The sequence below is a fragment of the Podarcis liolepis genome (genome assembly GCF_965112155.1).
Source record: "Podarcis liolepis genome assembly, chromosome: 5".
Classification (NCBI taxonomy): Eukaryota; Metazoa; Chordata; class Lepidosauria; order Squamata; family Lacertidae; genus Podarcis; species Podarcis liolepis.
The window spans coordinates 5,304,172-5,331,502 of record NC_139556.1 but is presented as its reverse complement, the minus strand read 5'-3'; the positions used below and the strand labels follow the sequence as shown (position 1 = coordinate 5,331,502).

General features: G+C 42.6%; 1 protein-coding gene across 15 annotated transcripts in view; it reads right to left on the bottom strand.

The window, feature by feature from the left end:
* Positions 1–1,883: 1,883 nt before the first annotated feature.
* ARFGAP3 (ARF GTPase activating protein 3) overlaps positions 1,884–27,331 on the bottom strand; it is a 36,022-nt gene continuing 10,574 nt past the window's right edge. For 2 of the 15 annotated variants that reach the window (XM_083503413.1, XM_083503426.1), the window contains 12 exons: positions 26,957–27,044; positions 26,431–26,490; positions 25,816–25,860; positions 23,852–23,898; positions 22,243–22,382; positions 17,454–17,579; positions 14,808–14,936; positions 12,481–12,618; positions 9,512–9,635; positions 9,048–9,138; positions 4,542–4,663; positions 1,884–3,496 (listed from right to left, as the gene is read on the bottom strand). In XM_083503413.1, coding sequence (XP_083359539.1) covers positions 3,479–3,496; positions 4,542–4,663; positions 9,048–9,138; positions 9,512–9,635; positions 12,481–12,618; positions 14,808–14,936; positions 17,454–17,579; positions 22,243–22,382; positions 23,852–23,898; positions 25,816–25,860; positions 26,431–26,490; positions 26,957–27,044 — 1,128 coding nt within the window. In that variant the 3' untranslated portion in view covers positions 1,884–3,478. Of the gene's footprint in view, positions 3,497–4,541; positions 4,664–9,047; positions 9,139–9,511; positions 9,636–10,197; positions 10,890–11,117; positions 12,619–14,807; positions 14,937–17,453; positions 17,580–22,242; positions 22,383–23,851; positions 23,899–25,815; positions 25,861–26,430; positions 26,491–26,956; positions 27,045–27,331 lie in introns of those variants that run through there. The other 13 variants (XM_083503415.1, XM_083503420.1, XM_083503419.1 and 10 more) reach the window with 8 other exon arrangements.

Here is a 27,331-nt window from a genome sequence, read left to right as displayed (position 1 = left end):
ACAAAGTGGTTTAACATTTAAAGACCCCACTAAAGGTTTCGTATCATGGAAACCGTTATCTTGAATCGGCCAGATTGTACAGTGCACACAGCTCCAAAAGTTTGTTTTTGTTTTGTTTGCTTCAAGAGATGGTTTTGGCAGCAGTTTGATCTGCTTGTCTGGCTATTGTTTTACTCTGGTGACCTATCAAAGGCCAAGGATATGTTCTGCAGTTAATCTCTCTAAACAGAACACAAAATTTGTATTGTCTTCCTCAAGGAATTGTACGCGGCTCTACCCCCCACAGCTTCCCATTTCTAAGTTCAACTTTCTCACACATCCTGTATTTTTCTAGGGAGCCTTTTGAGAACAACCAACCGCTTTGCTATTATTTCCCAATGCCTGCCTTTTTGGTTCGCCATAAATTATGCAATAAGCTCCTAATATTGTTCTCCACTTCTCAGTTCCCCAAGCATTAGATTTCAGAAGCAGCCTTGGTGTTCTTATGAGACCGAAGTGTTGGGAGATTTGCAAATGTAGTGTTGATGAGATCCTCCTGAAGCGGCTCTGTGGGTTGGGAGTTTTGAGCATGATGTTCAAGTGACTCTGCTCCTCCCTGCAAAACTATCAATAGACAGTATCTTTGAGGCTTTCAAGCAACTACCTTGAGATATGGGTCCTTCCACAGATACTTCGTACCCAAATACAGTGGTGCCCCGCAAGACGAATGCCTCGCAAGACGGAAAACTCGCTAGACGAAAGAGTTTTCCGTTTTGGAGGTGCTTCGCAAAACGAATTTCCTATGGGCTTGCTTCGCAAGACGAAAATGTCTTGCGAGTTCCAGCGGGTTTTTTTCCCTTCCCCCCCTTTTTCTAAGCCGCTAAGCCGCTTATCCGCTAAGCCGCTAATAGCGCTAATCCGCTAATCCATCAATGGGCTTGCTTCGCAAGACGAAAAAACCCGCTAGACGAAGAGACTCTCAGAACGGATTCTTTTCGTCTTGCGAGGCACCACCGTACTCCATTTCCCAAGGATCCACAGGGTGAATGTTATCATCTCTGCTTGTGATCATTCTGGCCAGGAATGAGGAATCTGTGGCCCTCCATGTATTCCTGATGACAGGCCATGTTAGATGAGGTCGATGGGAGTCCCCCCCCCCAAAAAAAAAACCTGGATGGCCACAGGTTCTCCACCCCAGCTTTAACCAGTAAAAGGGCCACCAGCTTGCTTTTTGCCCTGTGCCAGAAGGAAGCACAGGGGGGTGCAGGTCAGGATAGGAAAAGTTGGCCGCTTGGGTGGAGCTTCCTCCTCTTTCCCTCTTGCTCAAGGGTTGGGGGAACCAAAAGAGCAGATTTTGGGGACACCTGGTGAGAGGACAGGAAGAAGTTCCACAGCACACAAGAGTGTTGGATGCAACCCTTTCCTTCTGTGAACTTCCATAAATGTATCTTAGGATCCAAGTCACAACAATTAATGCTTGGGTCAAAATAAACACACAAAAATGAGTTAATCACAATCTGCAGGGAACATGAGGTTCTTGACAAGTGGTTCCCTGCAATGAACAGGTAACTCCTAGACAGTTCTTGTTTATAAGTAAATAATGCATCTTGCTGGTTCATTTCATGCTGAGCTGTTGGAAATGGCTTCCTGTTGATCCCATATTCTGTCATTATGCTTTAAACAAGAGGTCTCCTGGTCCTTCAGAACTAGCCCCCTCTATTTTCAGAGTCCATCTGTCTGCTGGTGTGTTTTTGTTTTCATAAAGGCTAAACCCTGAAGAAGCGTGACACTCTCTCTCTCACACACATGCACACACACTTTCCTGCATTCCTGACAGATAGGAATCAAAATTCATGATAATCCACACAACATGAAATTCAATCAGCCAACAGAAAACAAAGCTTCACATGAAAGATTACAATTTATTTCTAAATTTATTGAGCAGCTGTTCAAAGGGCAGCTGTTCAGGGGGGGGGGGATACAGAACTGATACAATGTAGGGTTTTTTGGTGATCTTTCAGGCCACCAAGTTTCCAATTCAGTTTATTTTTAGGAATTATGCTTCCAGGCTGTCTAAAACACAGCCACTCTTTATACATTTATGCACATATTCAGTATTTTGTTCTTAAATCCCAAGATGGTGTTAAAATTCTTACAGAAGTTAACAGCACTAAGAAATTTAAACAGCCTAAGACGAGACTGTTTGGCCCTGCAAGTTTCATAAGTAGATTCTCTCTCTGTATAATATATCTATTTGTGTGCATTTACTTGTACAGATAGAAACACTTTAGTCTTAATTTTATACATCATATTGATTGTTTAAAAGCACTTAAGGAGCCTAAATTGAAATTCAAAAGAAAACTTATCTGTTATGAATAAACAGACCGTCAACACACAAAAGCAAGGTCCTTTAACACAGGACAGGTTGGTATAGGGAACCTAGGGCCTGTCAGATGTTTTGGTCTACAACTCCAATCCTCCCGCTGGCAATGCTGGTTGGGGAAAATGACAGTCTAACAAGTGACAAATTCTCTGCTCTAGGCAAGCCTGTTTACATGGGGAAAAAATAATGCTTCAAATACTACTTCATTTTCCAACTAGAGCATAGCAATTAGCTTCCATTTTGAGACGTTCATCAGTACTAGTTTTAAACTATCAAGACATACCGGATACAATCCAACACACATTCAACCCATTCTTAACTCTGTGTTGAATTGTGGCCTCTTCTATGGGTCTGTTGGGATGATGCACACAACACGCCCTTCTTATTTCGAAGTGCCGCAAGATCAGCAACATTCCTTAGGATTGTACACCAATCCACTCCTCCTTGCAGCCCTGGAAGGTAATGCCCCAAATCCCTTAGGTCTCCCTTACTTCAGACTTTGGAATGCATGTAGTAGCGTAAATATTTTGGAAGGGAAAATCCCACCTTCGATTACCTGAGGAATCGCTCTGTCCAGATACAACTTTCTACCCACCGACTGGATAGGAAAGGGACCAGTTTCATGGCCACTCCAGTATCGCCACGTGTGGAAGGGGCTAAGCAAAAGAGCTAACTTGAGGTTACAGCCAGTGATCTATCACAGACAACTTTTTCTGTAAGGTGACAAGCATATATTATGAAAATAAACTCATTGCTTGTCTATAACTAAATCTGCGTTAAGACATAACTGAATGCTTTGCCTTTCCTGTGTGGCTTCAGAACCAGATTCTCGGCAGTGACGGTGGGGAAACTATTCATAGCACCAAAAAGCCACAAACAGCAGAAGAGACGACACTAATAGAATGAAAGCAGAAGTAATAACAAGTCACTAGGTTAAATGAAAGGTGGCTAGGAACCAGAGAGGACACATGGTAAAAACATACAGGTGTGAAATCAATTAAAACAAAATATTCTACAGCCTTCATTTAAGATTTGCACTATTATCAATGGCAGGTGTGGTGTTTGTTTTTAAAAAGCTCTTCTTCTGTGTATCCAAGTTCAGTTGAATACAAATGGTTAAGAACCATAACGATCCTAAAAGAGAAGGAAATGAAAAGACATGAACAGGTGCTCTCTCTTACAAGGAAGGAAAAATACAAGTTGCATGCACTATTATAATCTGAAACATCGCAAATCGAAATCTCTACCCATTTATTTTGTAATTTAGTGTTTAACAAATGGCCCATATAATGGATTTTGAAAATTAAGATTCAGCTTGTTTTTAAAGAACTGCTGATTTATGTCGTCTTCTAGTACATTAGCTCCTGATACTGGTGATAAGCCAGAGAAGCAAGCTTGAGAAGGAAAAGAATGGGACTTCCCAGTTGCTTGCTGTAGAAAAATCTCCCTGTGGACATGGAACTCTGTGCATTTATGGGGTCAACTTACATTCCTACTGGCAGAAGTCTTCTGGACCTTAACAGATCTGAATTGTTAAAGTCTGCATCTATATTTTATTTTTATTTATTTTGTCCACTTATTTATTAAATTTGTATACCACCCTTCATCCGTAGATCTCAGGGCAGTTCACAATATAAAAATACAATAGAAAAACCACAAAATACATAATAAAATTAAGAACAGCAGCAAACAAATAATCCCCACCTCCTACAATGATTAATAGGGTGCAAAAACTCCCCACCCCTTGTAAAAAAAATGCAGTAGTGTAACAGCTGTACTCTATTCATGTAACAAGACTTATATACTGCTTAATCAAACCTCTAAGTGATGTAAATAAAATATTCATAAGAAAGTATATGTCTTACATAAAACATACATATGTCTTACATAAAACATACAACTACGAAAATAAATGGACTGAAATTTACTCTCCCCCCCCCCCAACTCCATTGTGAAAACACTTAAAATATGGCCAACTGTATGTTCCATGAATAGATCTACACAAATTGTTTTACCTAAAGGGACCCAGCCTTGTTATGGAAGTGACAGAATAAAACCATCAGTTTACACAAGAAGCACGCTCCAGCGTCTCACATACAGGTAAGTCTGCTACTGACAGAAAACTATATAAAACCTGATTTCAAATTTGAAAATGTCCCTTTTGTGTAAGTTTACTAACCTGTATAGAAGTCATGACTCCATTTGCCAGGACAGAAAGCCTTCCAGCCACAGATTTCACCCCTTGTTTAAACTGAGCCATATCAGGAGCAGTGGGCAAGACATGTGAAATATTGTAACTGCCTAAGAATAGAGTGAGAAATAAATTTAGTGGTTATGCCAAAAAAAAAGGTGAGTTCAGGTCTCCTCAGTTAATTTTATCAGACAAATCATTTCAACGTGATTAAAACAACTATCTAAAATCTATGGGACCAAAAGACTAGGGTGCATAATTGTGTTTGTTTAGAAAGAAGGTTTATGGCTGTGACAAACATTAAGAGTTGCATGGCAAAACATGCTCCAAAGTGGTTTCAATATTTACAATCTGAACAGGACCAGTGGCGTAGGGTGGGGGGTGCAGGGGGGGCCGGCCGCACCGGGCGCAACATCTGGGGTTGGGGTTAGGGGGTGCAAATCCATGGGTTAGGGGGCACAAATCCACGGGTTAGGGGGCGCAAATCCACGGGTTAGGGGGACAACCCACGTTACGCCACTGAACAGGACTCAAAATTCAGAAACATTGTTCTAAGCTTGTCCGTTACCCCTTCTTCTTAAGCAATTTTGGAGATGCCCGATAACCTGGAAAGGACGCTCAGCAAAAAATGTGTGAGTGAACTCATCTATCTATCTTTAATGTACCAAACCACCAAACAGTAGTTTGGGTTTGCTATCAATGACTTCTGTAGTTTTACCATTAGATGATAAAAAGCTGGTTTTGCACTGCAATGTTAATATTTTGGGGGAATTCCTGAGCTTCATTTTAAGAAACAAAGATGCTATTTAAAAAGTTACTTAAGAGAAAGTACAATTCTGAACCTGAACACTGCACATAAAAATAATTTAGCAGGAAGTCCCCTCTTTGATTTATAGGAAAATAAGTTCCAGTGAGACTGGGGGAAAGAGCAGATGATTTTTTATTTTATTTTTTGCATCTGTCTGTCTCAAGAGACCACAGAGGGTCCTCCACTTGTGAATTTAAGTGGCTGCACTGGCAGCACTGAAGTGACCTCCCTGGGGCCCAAGTTTGAGCAGTGTGTTTGGATGTCCAGGGCTGTCTGGCTGATGTGGTCCAAAGGAAAGCGCAGCAATACAATGTGGCACCAGCCTGGCTGCAGGAATTACTGGGGAAGTTTACTCCTTAGCCATTTCTTCTCCATTCGAAGATGTTCTGTAAGGCAGCAGTTTAGGATCAGAGTTTTCCTTCTAGAGGAACTACCTTGCCTCTCACTTCCCTCTACAGCACATACAAAAACCGCCTTCTTGACAGCTGTACCCACTGTTGGTCTCATCCGCTCCATCTGTCTTCACATGCAGAGGAAGTCCCTTACTGACTGAGGGTTTGAGACCCATCGGCTCCCCTCACCTGCTTTAGCTGGCCAGTCAGAACCGTCTCCCGGGTTGTGGCTGCTCTTGCCTGCTGACAGCTTCTAGGAGCCACAGGAGAGAGCTGAGTGCAGGGTGGGGACCAAAGCTGGGCAAGCTACTGCAGAAGGAGCACAACATGACCCCAACCAGAGGTACTACCCCTTCTGGAACACGCCACACACCCATTTTCCAGCATCAAAATGAAGAGGGGGATTGAAGGCAAGGGGGGCTAGCCTTTCTCAGTCACAATGATAGTCACATGGCCACATGCCAGCAGCAAGTGTGGCCAAAGTATATGCATGCTCACCCACATGCATACACAGAGGCACATAGCAGGCACTCTCTCACACACACGATCAATATTTCTAGCCAGTCCCATTCCAGCTATTAGATGGGTGAAAATCCTGCCTTTTGCTTGCAGGCAGACAGATTGGGCTCCAACCTTAGCGCTGCAGTGCTTAGAGCTAGGCTAAAAGATAAATTATTCTTCTGCCTGCTCTTTTGAGAGAATCTCTGAAGTGGAATTCAAGAAGACCCCTAAAAATAGAAGAATTTTATCTCCTGATCTAGAGATAAAGCGCCTCATCTGCTCTCTAGAGATCCCGAATGCTGTGGAGGCCGTTGGCGGGCCTCTTCCTGTGTGACTCAACAAGGCAGATGCGGCCAGCGGATTAGTTTCCCCCTTTGATCTACCGTGAGAGTTGCATTCTACAAAGTCGAATAATGAATAAATCTTTAGACTTACAAAACTCAAATGCTGGTACCTAAATAGCAGGGGGGAAATCAGAGTTGCCTCCACTTGATAAATTGTGTAGGAAAATCTGGTACACTTTCATAACATTAAAGATTTCAAATATCTAAACCTGACGTGATCATGTTTTGTGTAAAAGGTACTGGGAAATTTCGTAAAGAACATATACAGCTGAAAATTCTGTTAATCGTAAAACACTATGGATCAATCACTTTTTGTAAAGTTGTCTAGGTTTCATTATATTGTGTTTTTAAAATTATTCATTTTCTCTTGTCATGAACTGCTACAAGACAGCAGTTAACCTCCCTGCTCAGTTTCAGTACGTAGTGCGTGTCATGTTACCAGTCTCTAATGGCTCTCCAGTATTAAATAGCAGGCACTTTAGATTATCCAGTTGCAAGCTTCCTGCTGCAGATATGCACAAAGAGAATTAGACCCTATCAACCTACTATAATCAAGTTTCATGACAATCATTGGTATCTAAAAGGATTTATATAGGACTGTGGACCAGAATACAAAGGTCTTGCTTGTAGCTTTTTTAGCTGTAAACCCAAAGAAGACCCTTTTTGAAAGGCACAACAAAGTCCTTTAGCTGTAAGAGCCACTGTGGTGATAATTTGATAGAAAGTTTTCATTAAATATTAACTTTTTAATCTCTTTTTTGGTGTGCTTTGATAGGAATACCTTTCAATACATAAAACACAAACTCTATGAGAAACAGAGAACTGGGGTGGAAGCAGTGGCGGAGCTTCATGGCACTGGGGGGCGGAGAGCAGGTGGGGGCATGGCTGACACGTGTCCTGGCGCGGGACATGCCACCCGCAGGGGCGGGGCGCCCAGTACGGGCGGGGGGGGGCAGCCGCAATGGCACCCTGCTGGGATCACGCGGCCGGGGGCAGTGCACTCCCCCCCCACTCCTCTTCCTCCACCAGTGGGGGGAATCAGGCTCCAGCCCATAGTAACAGGAGGTTCTAAAATTCAACCCCATAAGGATCAATTACAGTACTAAAGTCACTGGTTGCATCTGGACATGATGATACAATAAAAATCAATATTTAATGGGAATGATCCTAGGTGAATCTTACACTCAGGTGCTCCTACTCTCCCCTCACTTCTTCCAGTGTAGCTGTGAGGAGATTGGCAGCTTTCACTGATTAACAGCACTTTAAAATTGAGAAGACTAGCAGCTTTCACTTCCATTTTTTATTAACGGCAGTTTAGAATTGCACCTGAACCCAGAAGTGTGGATAATCTTGACTATGGTTGTTGGAAGAAGTGAGGTTTATCATCCATGGGCTGAAACTGGCTTGTTTCAAATGAAATGATTACCTTTCAGACAAAACCCTAGTAACTTAAGCATATACACACATACATTACAGTGGTACCTCGGGTTACATACGCTTCAGGTTACAGACTCCACTAACCCAGAAATATTACCTCAGCTTAAGAACTTTGCTTCAGGTTGAGAACAGAAATCACGCAACAGCGGCGTGGCGGCAGCGGGAGGCCCCATTAGCTAAAGTGGTGCTTCAGGTTAAGAACAGTTTCAGGTTAAGAACAGACCTCCGGAACGAATTAAGTTCTTAACCCGAGGTACCACTGTATATATTATTTCCAGTCAGCATTTGAACTGTTCCCTTCACACATAAGGCAAGCAGTAAAACAGACACAATTATTTTTGAGACTAGCTTGATCCGTTTTGGTATTTTACTAAGGACCAATTAACAGAGCCCCAAATGCAGCCTGAAAGACCCCTGTGGGATTAAAACAAGGTCCGCTGTTCCAGTCCGACAGTGGACAACAAGATATCCCTGGGAAGTCTCCAAGCAGGACCTCTCCTCACCTGAAATTCTCAGCAACCAGTACCAAGGGACTTCTTTGACTGACCATGCAAGTAGATCTAAAGCCCAGTACAGCTAGGATCTCCCCAATACTGGATACAGAATTACAGGCAGGGCATTCCAAGTTAAAAAGGAAGGCCTCCATAGTATTAAATCCCACCCAAGAACTTGCTGGTTTTAATTTCATGTTTTCAACACAACCCATTTGTTTAGATAGTAGTGAACTCTATCGACTTCAAGAAACAGGTGCCGTGAACAGTAGCAGGGGCTGCTGTTAGGTGAGAAAGCAGGGGCGCCTGCTCAGGACAGGAGCAAAAAACAGGTCTCAAAATATATAAACAGGCCAATATTAGGATTGCTCATGAAGTATATTCCACCAAGGACTTATTTTCCAGGATGTACGAGGATAGCAGTAAGTTCCATAACTAAAACAACACTGACAGTATGCTGATCAACAGGACACTGTACACAATTCAAAACAGCAAAAATGTTCATCATTTTCCTTTCCCACCTGATGGTTGTTTCTTCTGTTCTTCAAACAAATCAGCTGAACTTATAGCAGAGTTTCCTGAAAGTCTCTCTAACCGAACTCTAGCTTCATACTGCGAAAGAGTTAAGAAGATTTCAACAATGATAATAAACTTACACATGTTTCACATCTAGGTGAGATTATTTCAGCTGTTGCTATGAAGCTGAATATCCTGGTAAAGCCAGTATTTTATTAACTCCAGTTCTTAATTCACTCAAAGTATAGGTTACTAGGAGAAAATCCAAATAGATGCACTTTTCTAAACTGGTTTGAAAGTTTCAATTTTTTTTGAGGGAGGAGAACATCGTCACTCTGATTTCTCTCAAATCACAACTATTTCTACAAGAAAAATTTGCTTCTAGCAATGTGATGTTTCCAAATACCCCACAAACTGGTTATCAATTGCATAAAGGTTTTGCAATTAGTGCAATTTAATTTGCACTTACGTCAGCATGGTCTTGCTTTCCAAAGTACATATCTGATGAAATAGCTTTTACGTTGCCAAATTTCTTCTGGGCTTCATCTGTGCTTGCAGGAGGTTCAAACTCGGCTTTACGACGAGACGAAGGCCTAAAACAACATTGTTCCACATGGTTATATCTGAGAGGATATTGCTTATCAACTTGATAGTGTTAATAGATTTATACTTTTTGTAGTTTTAGCTATTTCATTAGAGCAGCGATTTTAACAACTGTGGCTTCCATCTGCATGGGGGGGGTGGATCTCAAAACAAAACCCTACATATAAACACATCCACGTACTGGTATTTACTGGTAAATAAAGTAGAAAGTTTATAACCAGAGTAAGATTAAGTAGAACTTTCAGAAACCTATTGCTAAAAGTTAATTGAAAAGCTAATACATAAATAGCAATAATGAAGTCAAGCAGAAGTATGCAATATCGTTTTGCTGGAGAATTTTAGTATGGCAATGGTGGTAATTCCAGAAACTGTACATTATGATGCTGGGGAACTAGGTCTGGTCTTAGCATCACTTCTTGGCATGCCAGAGTGTAGTCAACAGCACTGGCGGAGAAACTGACATGTGAGGTCAGAGCACCTCACATGCATTAATTGTTCAGACCCTGGTACGAAATTACCCAATACCCATTCAAAAAATATGCCAAGACTTCCTAGAGTAATCAAATGAAACTTTATTATCCAGCATGACACAAATTTGTTTGTTGTTTACTGTTCGAACAATTTTTTTCTCAAATGTATCTAACATAATTTGAAAATAAATAAAAACTTCATTTTAAAAATTGAACAGTGTCACCTAGTTTATTTCAACTGGTTAGATTTTATAAATATTGAATGTATTATAATCCAGGTGGAACAGGATGCACATAAAAGACATGAATTATCCCAGCTATGTTAGCAACCCAATCATTTTATGTACACAAACATTAGTAAAAAAAATCGGTTTTCACAAGAAGTCTGCTGGGTTCCTTGTGTATCACTTTTATCTACAAACATCAAAAATTTAAGGATCACACTTCCCTGATGTTCTTCCTTCTTCCATTATATATTGATATTAATAAATGGAGAAGATTGAAAATGCACTGCTTAACTGCAACTTTAACCACCATTAAGACACAGACTGATAGATTTGGAAAACCTCTCTTCACATACAGAAACCACAGCAAAGCCCATGATCCCTAGAGTATTAAGCAAGAATCCTTAGTCCAAAATTTAACATTCTACCTTTTAAAAGCTAGGACATGATGGTTGTTGTTTATATTTTTTACAAAATCCCCTCCTGTTCTGGATTTTATATACAATTTTGCTGGCTATTTCTTTATGAGAATACTTTTAGAGGTTTTCATCTACAGTGGTGCCTCGCAAGACGAAATTAATTCGTTCCGCAAGTTTTGCCGTCTAGCGAATTTTTCGTCTTGCGAAGCACGGTTTTAACGGTTTAACAAAGTCGCAAGACGTTTTCGTCTTGCGAAGCAAGCCCATAGGGAAATTCGTCTTGCGAGGCAAATCGAAAACGGAAAAACCTTTCGTCTAGCGAGTTTTTTGTCTTGCGAGGCATTCGTCTTGCGAGGTACCACTGTATTTAGCTGCTTTGTCAATGAATTTCTCATGAGCTCATAACACATAGAGAGACCAAAGACAAAAGGAGTAGCAAATGCTAATCAGTAATATTGCTATATTATATGTTAATGCAGCCTGTGCATAGAAATAAAGGTTTTAACATAGCCACAAGCAGATCGCTGTACTCAATATTCAGTATTTGCCTACTCATAGAATTTCCCAGCTGAATATCTTAGATACAAGTGAGCAGGCTTAGACTACCTGTTTTGCCTCAGCGGTTAAATGGCAGGAGAATTTTATTTGGTTTGCATTTTTAAATAAACTGACCTAATTCACAACTCCTAAATTAATACATGGACTAGACCAGAACATAATTATCCTTCGGATTTAGAATTTCTCCAAATTTGACATGTAAATCTTGTCTGGAAAATGTAGAATAATGGAAGGGACAATGAGGGTCATTTAGTCCAACCCCCTGCAAGGAAGGAATCTCTTTGCCCAGCGTGGAACTCGAACCCACAACCCTGATATTAAGAGTCTCACGCTTTACCGACTGAGCTTTCCCAGATGTAAAATGCATTTTTTAAAACTCAAGTTTTAGAATAAATTAGAAAAGCATATGCTGAGAGAAAATACAACTGTAATTTTAAAATATGAATTTAAATATGACTTTTTCATATCCATTTTTTAAAAATGAGCAGACTATTGCAAAAACAGGATGGAACAGACATCTAAACACATCTGAAATGGACAGAGGCTGGAAGCAAACTGATCTGATCATCCCTAGTTGTGGCTTCTGGTTCCGGTCTGCCTTAATGGAGGCAGCGCCCACGACAGCAGGAGATTGTTGGCAAAGAAAAAACAATGATGATTGAGGGTAATTATCCTTGCAAGTTACCCCCAGGGACAGGGAGGAACAGGCTTCACTCACAGTTTTTACCTGGCTCTCGCTCCGGGCAGGGAGAGGCTGAGTGCAAAAGCACTTGGCTGCCGGTAACTCACCTATGCTGCCATTAAGAAGCAGAGGTTCTCCTGTTAATCAGACCGTAATTTGGACTTTATTATCTACGGACTAAACTGATTAATGCAAAAAGGACTTGGAATTTAACTGGAAGTATAATTGCTCATTTATCTTGAGCCGAACGGAGGGAATCTGCAAACTTGCCAAGGAACTGATAAGGTTCATCAAATCTGACATGGGGAGGGGGGCACCTAAATTATATAATTCGGTATTTGAATGATCAGTATTAGTAATTGTATTATAATTTGGTATTGTTATAACAAGGCTATTATTGGATTGTAACTGAAAATGAGTAAGATTATTATCAGTTCATCCCTAGTTGAAGGTTTATTCACATGAAGGTTTCCTTTAGGTACCTCTCTAAGTAGCTTGAAGGTTTCGAAGACAGAATCGTATCTAAGTCTCTGTTGCCGCTCTCTTTCTTCCAGAAGGAATCAGAATTGTCGTCCCAGTTAGAAAAAGTGCTACTTCTCAATTCGGAGGAATCAAAGTACCTGGGTGGAAAAAGAGAATGTTATTGGACTACTGCTCTGGAGGGTCCCCCTGGCCTTCGCGGGCAGCAAGAACTTGAGCCTTTAGCTGAAAGCGCCCTTGGGAAGGCGATGCTTTCCTCTAGTTCGAGTCCAACGGAAATGCATTTTGTTACTTAGAAAACATTAGGTGATTTTCCAGCACCAGCTCTTCAGGAAACATAAGGGGCTGTGAAGTGTGGGGAAAGTGGAATTCTAGCGGCGGTCATTTTGATTCAAGCCACTAACCTGTTCACATGACCAATTAATGCCATAATAAATCAGGATAGGAATAAGCATCAGGCCTTCTCATGCCTTGCTTCTTCCTGGCTTCTCCTTTCATGCAGGTGCTTCATGTTTAGCCATAGCTTCACATTACCGCCCAACATGGGCTCCTTGTTGCGCCCCAGAATAGTCATGTCTGTAGTCATGCCTGACAAAGGAATTCTCCCCCCAAGGAGGCGAGTATGGTGGCTACATTATTAGGTTTCTGGAGCCAAGTTAAGGCACACTGACTTACCCAGGCCTTTGGTGAAATTTACCGTATTTTTCGTCCCATAGGACGCTCCGTCCCATAGGACGCACCTAGTTTTTTGGGGGCGAAATAAAGGGGAAAAATTTTCCCTTTATTTCCCCCCCAAAAGCAGGTCGGGGAAACCGAACCAGGTCGAGGAACAGCGGGATGGCGGCGCTGCGCCTCCCTGCTGTCCCCCGAGCTTGTGGGGCTGGCCCATGTCTGCGAGGGGTGCTCTGCTTGAGGGCGCCCTGCCCGCCGGGAGGCAGGCTGCTATCCGCAGAGTGGGGAGCCCTGCGGGGAACTCCTGCAGGGCTGCCCACGCTGCGGATGTCTGCCCGGCGCGCGAGTCGCTCTGCTTCAGGGCGCCCCGCCCGCCGGGCAGCAGGCTGCTATCCGCAGCGTGGGGAGCCCTGCGGGGGCCTCCCGCAGGGCTCCCCACGCTGCAGATGTGTTCCCGAAGCGCCGGCCGCTCTGCTTTCAGGGCACCCAGCGCTCCGGGAAGCAGGCTGCTATCCGCAGCCTAGACATCCCTGCAGGACCTCCCGCAGGGCTGCCTAGGCTGCGGATGTGTTCCCGAAGCGCCGGGTGCTCTGCTTTCAGGGCGTCCGACGCTCCGGGAATCAGGCTGCTATCCGCAGCCTAGACAGCCCTGCGGGACCTCCCACAGGGCTGCCTAGGCTGCGGATGTCTTCCTGAAGCCTGGAGAGCAAAAGGGGTCGGTGCGCACCGACCCCTCTCGTTCTCCAAGCTTCAGCGAAAGCCTGCATTCACCCCATAGGACGCACCCAGATTTCCCCTTCATTTTTGGAGGGGGAAAAGTGCGCCCTATAGGGCGAAAAATACGGTAACTGGACTGTCCAAGCTCCTAGGGCTTGTGTGAACAGCTGTTTCATAGTTTTACTGTGTGTGATAGTTTTCAGAAACGTTACTTGGTTTGTTGTAGGTTTTATAATTTTGTTAATTTTGTTAATGTTTACAAGCCACCTTAGGATCTATTTTGATGGGTGGTTTAGGAGTTCCACAAATAAATAATGTGGATGCCAGATTAATGCATACCAAATTAGCCAGGATTCAGAAACTAAGTTTAAACCAGGCTTCCTCAAACTCAACCCTCCAGATATTTTTGGCCTACAACTCCCATGATCCCTAGCTAGCAGGAACAGTGGTCAGGGATGATGGGAGTTGTAGTCTCTAAACATCTGAAGGGCAGTGTTTGAGGAAGCCTGGTTTAAACCATAGTTCAATTGCTGCTTCCTGGTTTCTCTCCCTATACTCGAAAAGGATGCTGCATTTAAGTGCCACAAGATTATGAACACCTTGGCTTATTAAGACCAGAATTTGGTCATGTGAACACAACCAACACCTGCAGAAATGTTAAAAAATAATAAGGAAGGTATTTATGGATATGTGTATCTCATAGATGAACAGGGTTTCAAATCCTCCAAAACTATACGAAAGTCAACATGAAAACAAGGTGTTTCATCGATCTTCCTTCATATCCCCATCTGATCATGACCTTCATTCTTACGATTTTCTAAATTATTAGTACATTGCATCTGCTGAAACTGCTTTCAAGAGTTTGAACTGGAAATACAAAACATTCTGCCACTGCCTAAATGTTTTAATCTTAATCCAACCAAGTAAGTGAAAGTGTTACCTTGAACTAGGGGATGAGAAATATGAGTCGACGTCTTCATTATTATTGTACTTTTTCCTTGGTTTTGCAATTATAGGTGTTTCTTGTTCTATGATCTGCATATCTGAAATTACGGAATGGGAAATGCCACTGGTATGGGAGAGAAGATAGGACTGCGTTAGCAATAAACGGACAAAGAGAAATTCAGTTAAAAGGACAAAGCCCATCTTATGAATTGGATTCTCAGTAAACATCTAATTATAATAGGCCAAGGCCTGATGTAATAATCAAGCTTAATACAACAAATCAAATTTCAGATCTCCTCAGCCACGACAAGATTTTAAAGTAGCTTTAAGGGGAAAAATCTTTCTGCAATCTCATGCTGCTCTAGAGCACTGGGTCTCAAACTGATGCCAAACATCCTAGTGAGGCCAGGACATTCACTATAAATTCTGAAGCTTCTCCCTCACTTATTCCAATGAGTAACTTTATTAGAACATAAAGACAGCTTTGTATTGAAGGGCCTAGAACATGGGTAGGAAAACTAAGGCCCGGGGTCGGATCCAGCCCAATTGCCTTCTAAATCCGGCTCACGGATGGTCCGGGAATCAGCGAGTAGAATGTGTCCTTTTATTTAAAATGTATTTGTGGGTTATTTGTGGGGCCTGCCTGGTGTTTTTACATGAGTAGAATGTGTGCTTTTATTAAAAATGTATCTCTGGGTTATTTGTGGGGCATAGGAATTTGTTCATTATTATTTTTTCAAAATATAGTCTGGCCCCCAAAAGGTCTGAGGGACAGTGGACCGGCCCCCTGCTGAAAATGTTTGCTGACCCCTGGGCCTAGAACATCGAGCAAATGCAGCAGAGATTAATTATGGGATCAGTTTTCAGGGATCAATCCTGCTGTTTATATGGATGTCTGTCACTTCACAAGCTGAATTCCAGTGCCTTCCGCAAGCCATGTCAGTTAGTCTGCTGCAGAAAAGGCAACACGACAGACATACCCAAAGGCCTTCACAATACGGACTACAGCCCACTTCATTTGATGGTGTCCTTCATGCATCTGACAAAGCAGACTAGCAGTATACGTACCAATGTTTATACCACAACAAATAATTAGCCAAGGTATTACAAGGCACTGGAGTTTTTCTGCAGCACACTATATGGATACCTCTCTGGAATTAAAAATTCGTAGCAGCCTTCTCCCTACCCTATTCACCCGTTTTTCATTCATTTTGACTCTGGGCAGAAAAAGGTTTGAGGATTGCCAACTATGTTTTGCCTTGAGAAAATTCTTGGCGGAATAGCATCAGGAACCTTGTGGTAATGCTGAGTGGAAGTACAGATTATGTAATTCATAATATTTATACAAGCCTTGATCTCTTGATATAAGCATTTAAAATTATGCATAATAATAAAAACTACACATACTAAAATCTGATAGAACTCAGTACACTGAGAGGATATTAGTAAGGAAAACCTTCATGGTTTCCTCAGCCTCCAAGTAACTTTTGCCCCTTCCCCTTCATTATTCTCATTAAAGCCCTTATAAGGATCACAAGCCCAAAGGCAACCTCACAAAGGGAAACTGTAAACACAGAGATCAAGAACCAAAGAACAAATGAAAGATCACAGTAATATTTTTGGGGTTTTTTAGCAAAACAAATGGCTTACAAATTGTGATTTGAGGAAAAGGAACCATGATCCCAGCGTGAGCCTTATGCTAAGCCAGGAACCAATAGTTCACTGTTCCTTTTCACCCCAGGATAGGAGTAAAGTGGGAGCAATTTCTGTGTTCATGGTAAACTATTAACTATGGCTCCTTGTGGACACCCTCCTTGAAGGGCTGAACAAATGATGAGGAGCAGGGAGTCAACTTGAGTGGACACGACAAAAGCATAGCTGTCAACCGTCCCTTATTTGGCGGGAAAGTCCCTTATCGCAGCGCCGTGTCCCGCTGCTGTCCCTTATTGATGATGTCCCGTAAATTTCCCGGGTTTCAAAGGAAGCAGCTCCTCTCCCTCCCTCCCTGCCGGCCAGGGAGGAGGGAGGCTCCAACTGTGTTGCTTGGCTGCATTGCTGACCCAATAAGGAGTCTAAGAACGACTGGGGGGTGGAGCTTTCATGCCTTGTGCCAATCAAATCAGCCGCGTTGCCTGGGGACTCGCCTTTGCTCAGCGCTTCCCAGCGGAGAGGTGACAGTGGTTTCCCTTGCTGCATCCCCTTTGCTGGGTTGCTGTGCTGTGGGAACCACCGCTTGAGGCTTCGTTTGGCTGCTGGCTGGGCTTTCTGCCTTTGGCTTGGAGGGGCTCAGAAGTTGAACATACCTGTGCTTGGAAAATCCCTTATTTTGGCTGCTGGTCCCTTATTTTTGAGGCTGCTGGTCCCTTATTTTCAAATCTGTAAGTTGACAGCTATGGACAGAAGTCAGACCTGCCTCTGAAACATGAACTTCCTTTTCCCAAGCAGTTTTTATTGATGATGATGTTGTTGTATTTTTGTATGCTCTATACTACCTTGCTGTATTTTTATGAAATTGTCTATACGTATTTAAATAAGTAAACATTTAGTAATGTAGTTATAATTTATTTTGTTTTAGGCACCCTGCTCTGCGATGGCAATGAAGGAGCAATATATATTTTATTAAAAAAACAACAATACATACCTTCTATTGCTGTTAAATCCCATGCCAAGTCTGTCTACCTCACTTTTCTTTTTACCAGCCATATTTATTTTTTCATCTTTCATCTGAATTTCAAGATCTTTGTAGGCCAGTCGTAATGATGACACCCTAAAAACAGAGCAGAGTCAACGGATTTCAAATGGAAACCTGAATCTCCCCACCCACCCACTGATCAATGCAGGTAACAGTAATAGCAGGTGACCCAAAGTGCCCCCTAAGGTGGGACTGCATGCAACTGTCATATGAGGATTGTGTGGGAAAAGCACACACTGAGCCAAAACCTTTTCTGGCTCTTCCTAACAGAAAAGGCTTTTTCACAGAAGAACACATACACAAGTCAAACATGTTTCTTGTTTCCTGCTTGGCAGGGGGTTGGACTCGATGGCCCTTGTGGTCTCTTCCAACTCTATGATTCTATGATTCTATGATTCTATGTCAGAAGTATAGCCCTGCTCTAGGACGGGGCGGGCGACCTTCCCAAAATGATCTGTGGAGCTGTAGTACAGTCAGGCAAAAGGAGTCAAAAGGCTTACAGAAAGGCACAATGCCATTGGCTGGGCAAGAACAGTGGAGTTTGAGTCTGACCACCTAAGGAAATGATCCTCCGGTAAAAAGGACAGGGCAACGTGATCAGAAGAGCGTTATCCAAAAGCATGGGTTATTGCCTACCAGAGACAGTTAAGTACAGGCCTCCACTTATGCATATTAGGCTCACACATGTGTATATACACACAGTGCCAGGAAATAGTTAAATAAATCAATTCAAACTGCAAAAATGGCTCCCAAAGAGCGGGAAAATCCCAAGCTTGCAATCCCAGGAGCCTTTGCACAGACCTTTGAGGCCTGCGGAGAGTTGGATTTTGAGAAAGGAGGTTTGGAGGGAATGACTGTGGTGGAGTTTGGTGGATTTTTGTGGGTTTCTGAATATTTAGAGGGTGTTTACAGGCTTTTTAGATGGTGTTCCCACTATACGCAATTTCATGTATATATACGCACCACCCAGGAACCTAAGTTCAAAATGTATCTTCACCACTCTGAAAATTCAATGCAAATCACAACACAAAAGGGGGTGGGGGGAGATAATTAACTCAAAAATCTTATTGATGGATATATGTTTAACTGCCTGTTGTACATCTAGCTTTCCACCCTCAGAAGTACAAGAGGCATCCCCCTCCCGGAATGGGGATCTCCACCCTACATTTTCCCTCTGTTGTCCCTGTGCTCCCCTTCCATTACATTGGTACATTCAATTGATCTCCTGCAATAATACAACCCAGAAACCAATGAAAAATTACAGGACATAACATGACCACCAGGTAGTAACTTAGATTGTCAGATACTTATTTAAAAATACTTTGCAAGGGAATAAAAGTTAAGATGAGAAAATAAAGAAATGAAATTGAAATGATTATAATGAATGAATGAATGAATGAACGAACACATATTAATAGGATTAAATTCACGGGAGTTTTTGCAATACAGCTTCTGATCCTGAAGCCATGCAAGTAAGTTGCAAAAGCTTTCGCTCAGCCAACGTGCACTTGACTTTCCAATTACAAAACAAAAAACACACTTACTTTTATCTCTCTCTGACAGCATTAACAAAATCAAGAAGGTAAGAACAATATGCGTCTTCAAAACAAGGTGCAATTTTTGTGTGTGTGACCCATGAATAACCTCCTAAGGGGTCATGAAATGACGGCACAGGTATTCATAAAAGTTTTAACTAAGATGTGTTGAAATGCCAAAATGTTTGCAGGTATATTTTAAAAGGACAAGCTGGGTGCATTGTATTTGAATGTGCTATTCTCCCCAAACACCTTAAACTATCCCTGAAAATAACCGGGGCGGGGGGGTGCAAGGAAAGTATTCAGGGATATATTGCATTAAAGTAAACTATGTAGTCTAGGGGCGGGATCGAACTAATAGTTCCATCTGAATAGGAATTTCTCCTTGCAACTTCCTACATGCCCCTTACATTTGCTCTGGGGATTTCCACAAGCTCATCCTGGAATATGAACTAGATTGCTGGTTTGAGAGAGCCATAATAATTGCTTAAAACTCCTAAAAACGCATTGATGCTGCCGTCTAGTGGCCAACTGAAAAGTAGCTGGGCATTTTAACAGGAGGCTTTCACTTCAAGCAAGTCATTTCTGTTCAGTCAGCTTTGTGTTGAACATCGTCTGAATATCCCTAAATTGCACAATTCAGCCTAGGATTTGTCGGAATCTTATGGACACTCCTTGCTACTTACAAAGGTAAAGGACCCCTGACAGTTAAGTCCAGTCACGAATGACTCTGGGGCTGCGGCGCTCATCTCGCTTGACAGGCCGAGGGAGCCGGCGTTTGTCCGCAGACAGTTTTTCCAGCTCATGTGGCCAACGTGACTAAGCCACTTCTGGCAAAACCAGAGCAGCACACAAAAATGCCGTTTACCTTCCTGCCAGAGCGGTACCTATTTATCTACTTGCACTTAGGGGTGCTTTCGAACTGCTAGGTTGGCAGGAGCAGTGACCGAGAGACGGGAGCTCACCCCTTCGAGGGATTCAAACCGCCGACCTTCTGATCGGCAAGCCCTAGGCTCTGTGATTTAGACCACAGTGCCACCTGCACCCCCATCCTTGCTACTTAGGAATAAATAAATAAATAAATAAAATCCAACTTTAAGGGTGCCAAGAACGAAAACGCTGCACCCATTTGCCTGGAAACCTGCAAGCTTTTTCCACTGACAAGATGCATGCAAATTTCATCCTTAAGGTCTTCAATGGAAGCCCCTGGGTCCCCCAACAACTCCTGGGGCTGGGGCTGACGGGGCGAGGGGTAGTGTTTCAGTCGCTATGCCCAGGCTTTGGAATATCCTCCCAAAGGAGGCCCACTATCCATCCTATCTCTCCCATGGCATTTGGCTACACTGTAAAGATCTTTCTTTCCAGGAAGGATTTTGGTTAATAATAATAATAATAATTTATTATTTGTACCCCGCCCATCTGGCTGGGTTTCCCCAGCCGCTCTGGGCGGCTTCCAACAAAGATGAAAAATACACTAAAATGTCACATATTAAAAACTTCCCTGAACAGGGCGGCCTTCAGATGTCTTCTGAATGTCAGGTAGTTGTTTATTGCTTTGACATCTGATGGGAGGGCGTTCCACAGGGAGGGCGCCACTACCGAGAAGGCCCTCTGACTGGTTCCCTGTAGCTTTGCTTCTCGCAGTGAGGGAACCGCCAGAAGGCCCTCGGAGCTGGACCTCAGCGTCCGGGCAGAACGATGGGGGTGGAGACGCTCCTTCAGGTATACTGGACCGAGGCCGTTTAGGGCTTTAAAGGTCAGCACCAACACTTTGAATTAAGTGTTAAGCATTTCACATTTGTCAGAAGCTGTTATAATCATTTTCTTGGGTGCTTTAATTAGCGTTTTAATCTCATCTGCTTTTTAGCATTCTATTTCTCTAGCCGCCTGTTAAAATGTTTTTTTTAAAAAAATATTTTGCATTTTAAATTGACTGTAAGCGGTCTTGAAGGCAGTATAACATGTTTTGAAATAAAAGGGGGGGTGGCCTAAGGGGGAGCTAGTCCACATTGTGCACGACACACGTTATTGGAATGCCATGGGCATCATCCCCTGCTGGCTGAGGCTGATGGGAGTTTGAGTCCAAGGACATCTGGAAAGGATCACAAGTCTGAGAACATCCTGTTATCACAGCTTGCTCAAACAGCTTTTCAACTCCATCAGCTGCGCTTCAGGCTAAAGGAAAACAGGTGCTTCTTGAAGCATAACAGGTGCTGTCTAAAGCACGGGTACGCAAACGAAGGCTTGGGGGCCGGATCTGGCCCAATCACCTTCTAAATCCGGCCCGCAAACGATTCAAGAATCAGCATGTTTTTACATGAGTAGAATGCGTCCTTTTATTTAAAATGCATCTCTGGGTTATTTGTGGGGCATAGGAATTCATTCACAAGGCCTGAGGGACAGTGGATGAGCCCCCTGCTGAAAAAATTTGCTGACCCCCTGGTCTAAAGCATTCCCCGCATCAAGAACCATTCAGTACAACTACAGTGGTGCCTCGCAAGACGAAATTAATTCGTTCCGCAAGTTTTTTCTTCTTGCGAGTTTTTCGTCTTGCGAAGTACGGTTTCCCATAGGAATGCATTGAAAATCAATTCATGCGTTCCTATGGAAACCGCTTGCCAGGCTGGCGGTGCGGAGAAGGGTTTTTCTCCCCACCGCAAGCCTTCAGGACAGGTACGGGAACAGAGGGGAAGGGGCGCAGCGCTTCTCCTCTGTTCCCGGGGCTTGCGGTGGGAGGAGGGTTTTTCCTCCCCACCGCCAACATTCAGAACAGCATTCTGAATGTTGGCGGTGGGAAGGAAAACCCTCCTCCCACCGCAAGTCTTCAGGACAGCCATCCGAGGGCTGGCGTGGGGAGAAGGGCTTTCCGCCCCACTGCCAGCCTTCGGAGGAGCCTTCCAAAGGCTGGCGCGGGGAGAAGGGCTTTCCGCCCCACCGCCAGCCTTCGGAGGAGGTCCGAGGACAGTGGGGAAGAAGCGCTGCGCTTCCCCGCTGTCCCGGAGATTTCCCTATGGGCTTTCGTCTTGCGAAGGAAGCCCATAGGGAAATTCGTTTTGCGAAGCGCCTCCAAAACGGAAAACCCTTTCATCTAGCGGGTTTTCCGTCTTGCGAGGCGTTCGTCTTGCGAGGTACCACTGTACAAAAATCCAGCTTACGTATTTGCTAAGCAAACATATTATACACGCAAAGTGAGCTACACTTACAGCGGCTCTTCCTTCTCAGTTCTTTTGCTAGCATGCATATCTTCTTTCATTTTATCTACGGCTTGGGCTTGCTTCTCAATTTCATTAAAGCTCTTGCTGCTCATCTTCTGGGCCCCCAAACCACCTTTCTTGGCTCCAAGCTTTAACGAGAAAGATATAAGTCATTTTACAGTCTGAAATGTCAGTGAATAGAAGGAGAGGAGCGGACCAATAAAGTAAACTAAACAAAGGCATCGGTTTGTACAGGTAGGTAAAGAAACTACATGTGCATTTGTTCTGTCACATTGTAAACAAGAAAAGAAAAAAGTTTCAACAATGGCAATGGCCGGCTGAATCAAGACCCAGTTTGCACCTCACAGACAAACCAAACCCCAATTTCTCCTGCACTTCCTGGTTTGTGGTAATCTCAAGTTTTGACACCTAAATGTATTTTGCCTTCAAACCACAACATGAAAAAAGATTCTGGGATTTAGAAGCACACTATAGTTAGCAGTCACCATATGTCTCGCTAGTTCAGATGCCACCATGGCAAAAACTAGTTTGCTCTGAACCAGGAACAGAGGCGAGCATGCCATCCCACAGAACACTCCTGATGGCCAGGCCATGATTTTTCAACAATATGCAGCACTATGAAATGTTAGCACAATGCTTACCAATTGTGGCAAATACTACTCCTTGTACGCTCATGGTCAAATTACATAAAATACAGTGGACCCTCTGGATATGAATTTAATTCATTCCGGGACCCACGTGCGCCCCAAAAAATCCATATCCAGAGGCGCCGCTTCTGCGCATGTGCGAGTGGCGAAACCCAGAAAAATACTTCCAGGTTTGCCACTTTTGCAACCTGAAGTTTACGTTACTCAAGAGTAACGTAACCCAAGGGTCTACTGTACAGATAGAACAAATGTACTCTGTTACCAAGATACAAAAGTCATCTAGGGTGCTATATAACTGCAGAAATACCTCCAGCAAATGGATCACTCCTTTATTCCAATGCAATGCTTCAACATACATATTCCTACATGCATGAAGAACTGAGCCCAAGTGTGAATCCGCAGCTGGGTCTCTATATGTATAGCCTTTAAGTAAACAAACAAAGCTGGAAGCTCGTTAAGTCAGCTCTTTAAAAGGGGACTAGAGAGCTGGATCCAGTCTCTCTTCCATGCCAAATACAGTGGTACCTCAGGTTACATACGCTTCAGGTTACAGACTCCGCTAACCTAGAAATAGTACCTCAGGTTAAGAACTTTGCATCAGGGTGAGAACAGAAATTGTGCTCCAGCGGCGCAGCGGCAGCGGGATGCACCATTAGCTCAAGTGGTGTTTCAGGTTAAGAACAGTCTCAGGTTAAGAATTGACCTCCGGAACGAATTAAGTACTTAACCCAAGGTACCACTGTAGCTAATGAAAAGGATAATCAGCTTTTGAGAAGAGGACTACATGCACGCAGTACTTCTTTTGGGCAGGAGTCCCAATATTTATTTTGGTGTTTTATACCTTTTACCTAAAGAAAAATGGCAGTGTATAAAAATTCAACATAGATCCTATAGAGAAAACTAATTTACAACACCATTAACAGAAGAAAACATGGCACTGAATCACTTACCCCCTTTCTTACTTGATTTGGCTTCTTCTTTATCATTGAGCTGGCCTCTGGAAAGTTAAACACATATTTTGTTATGATCTGTATTTTTTGAGCATGCAAATGGTCTTAACAACAATCTGCACAAAAGCATGATGTATCAGCAAGCTTCCCCCTTTATTTTCCTTAACTGAAATACAGCAGTTTCATTAATAAAGAAATTAGCAGTACAGTGTAGTATGAAATGTCTTATTTTCAACATTAAAATATTAGCTACAGTATAAACAAATACATTTCTGTGAACTACCAAAGGGCGAAGGATATAGCAATTCAGAGAAGTTGTCCAACTGACAAGCATACCTCCTTGATATTTAACCAAAATTGTCAGATTTTACACACTTTTACACACACACGGTAAAGAAGTATGAACAAACTATATGCCCCGGGGCAGAATGGGGAGGGAATCAAGCCACTAGGCACAAATTAGGAAACCAGTTAATAACTTGTATGCCATCTCCAAAAAATTGCTTAGGGAAAGTGTGCTTTTAAAGAACAAGGTACCTAGAGAACAAAATCTTCCTCTCTCTAATGCATTTAGCTTCCACCCTTCAACTCAAAGTTTCAGAATAGAATTTCAGGTCATAAATCTAAACCAGCAGACATTAAATCAGTTGATACACCTTAAGAGCAAAATAATAATAATAATAATAATAATAATAATAATAATAATAATAATTTATTATTTATACCCCGTCCATCTGGCTGGGCCTCCCCAGCCACTCTGGGCGGCTTCCATAGAAACCAAAAATACAATAAAATATCACACGTTAAAAACTTCCCTGAACAGGGCTGCCTTAAGATGTCTTATGAATGTCAGGTTGTTGTTTATCTCTTTGACATCTGATGGGAGGGCGTTCCACTGGGCGGGTGCCACTACCGAGAAGGCCCTCTGCCTGGTTCCCTGTAGCTTTGCTTCTCGCAATGAGGGAACCGCCAGAAGGCCCTCGGAGCTGGACCTCAGTGTCCGGGCAGAACGATGGGGGTGGAGATGCTCCTTCAGGTATACTGGGCCGAGGCCGTTTAGGGCTTTAAAGGTCAACACCAGCACTTTGAATTGTGCTCGGAAACGTACTCGGGAAGGGTGATCTACTCAGTACTAAGAGGAAGACTGGACCCTTCCCCACACCAATAGTTTTTCTTACGCTCTTATTAAAAGGAAATGAGACAAAATCATGGCGGTGACTAGCCATGAAGGTTGCATACAACCTCCAGAATCAGTGACAGGATGTTGCTAGGGAACAAGAGGAGACTGCCCGCATATTCTGCTTGTGGGGATTCCCAGAGGCATCTGTCTGGCACTGTGAGAAAAAGAATTCTGAACTGCATAGGCCTTTGGCCCCATCCAGCAAATCTTTTCTTATGTTCCCAGAGCTGAAATTGTTAATCATGTTTGTTGAATATAAGATCCACATTCACAGAAATAAGGATGCAGACCACTCCTATAGGTGAGGATCTCCAGACTGATGCCAGCTTAATACCTCAAATACTGAAGTATTAAATGGCCAAGAGGATATTCAAGATGTTTAAGAAATGTATGGGAATATCAGCGATCCAGAAACATAGTCGGGGGAAATTAAAAGCATCTAAGACTGTTTAAATTGTTAGAGGTTTGAAGGTGTTTGTAGAATTTGTACTGTTAGAACAGAAAGGGGTCAAACCATCGCAAGAGGTGTTGAAATTTTGGGAGGCTGGATAGTTACAATGGAATGGTCTCGGTGGTGGGGTGCACATTTTTATTCTTATTTATTTACTATCATTACTTTCTCAAATTAAAACAAAAAACAAAAAATGAATTTGTTAGAGGGTGATACATTTGCTTAAATTGGTATAAGAAGCTAAGAAAACTGTTATTATGCTCTATTCCACGTAAGTCCAAAATGTGGAAACTCAAGCAGTCAAACAGGATATTTAAAAGGATCCACGGTCACCTTTGCTATGCGTGGTGCCTGAAGCATTTACATTCTCCGAGTTGGCTAAAATAAGAGATAAAAACAAACACACGTCACTAACTAAAAAGGTCAATGTTTTAAATAAACAACAGAATTTATAGTACATGGCAACTGCTGGACCCTAAAGGCCAAACTATTGCGGGGCAGGGAGGGGGTTAAGTGTATGATACTGTCTTTGAAGGACTGCACTATTCCAGACTACAGCTGGGGGAAATTACAGGTCTAAACTCCCCTATGTTACAGATGCCAAGACTTATAGCAAGCTAGCCTGTTTTTGCCAGATGTGTTGGTTTTCATATGAAAGGATTCATCATGGAGGAGCATTCAAATATGCAATCCCCCACCTACATTCTGACCTGGGACAGGCTCAGGAGGCCTTTGTCACATTACATTTCTCAGAAGAGAAATAAGCATCGTGAATGGAGCAAAAGGGCACATTTAGATGCACTTCAATACCGCCCATACCTAGATATTGTGCTGGCTCTGGTGCCAGTCATTAAATGTTCAGTGCAAAATTTGCACTGCTTTCCCCAAACCAAACTCACTTCAAACATGTACACATTAAAACACACAGGACTGTTTTGGACTGATTACCTAATGAAGCTTGTGGCGAGACACTAAGGCAATCAACACTTGGTCCATGTTCAGGATCTTCTAGATATATAAAAACATTAAGCACAAATAGTCCATTTCAGAATATTCAAAAATACCTTACTAGAGAGATTTCCCCCACAGACACTCATTTCCCCCACCCCGAACTTCCACTCTCTGTGAACTTTTTTCACCGGAAAAATAAATTAATCACAGTATTAAGAAGTTGGAATTGCAAATGGATTACAACATGAAAGTGGCAACAGATTTTTGTAACTACGCTGCATTTCTGTCATGTTTGAAGTTGTGCTTCAGATGCAGTGACAATAGAACTGGCTAAGCTATTATTCATAAAGCAGCATAAGACATTCCCCTTTTGCAGAAGTTTGTTAAACACAGATGCCTGCTTTTTAGCATCTATCGTTATTGCATGTGCAGCAATATTATAAAAGGGCCGCACAAGAATAAGCAGTAGCCAAGAATGCTAAACTTTAGTCTAAAAACTCTGTCTCTCCTCTTCAAATTGTACCTTCTTTGCTTTCTGAATCATTTTCTAGAGAAGTCTGTTTTAGAGTACTTGTCTCCTGATGTGATAACTCCCATTCTGTGTTGATAACCTGCAGAAAAGGAAAAATTAGTTACTACTATCTATTTGGAGTAAGCCCAAAGTAACCCCAAAACTGAACTAGCTAAGACACTGGTTAATCTCAATGTTTATGCCGTCATGAAAATTATAGACACACGTATAAGACATCTAAAATTTCACACCTACATTTTTTCAGCAAGAAAAATTATGAATCATCTACGGGACAAAAGTAAAGGATCCAAATAGTTCTGCCATAACTTGTCACTAGAATATTTTCACTAATTACATAAAGTTACAGAATTAGATAAGACGACTGCC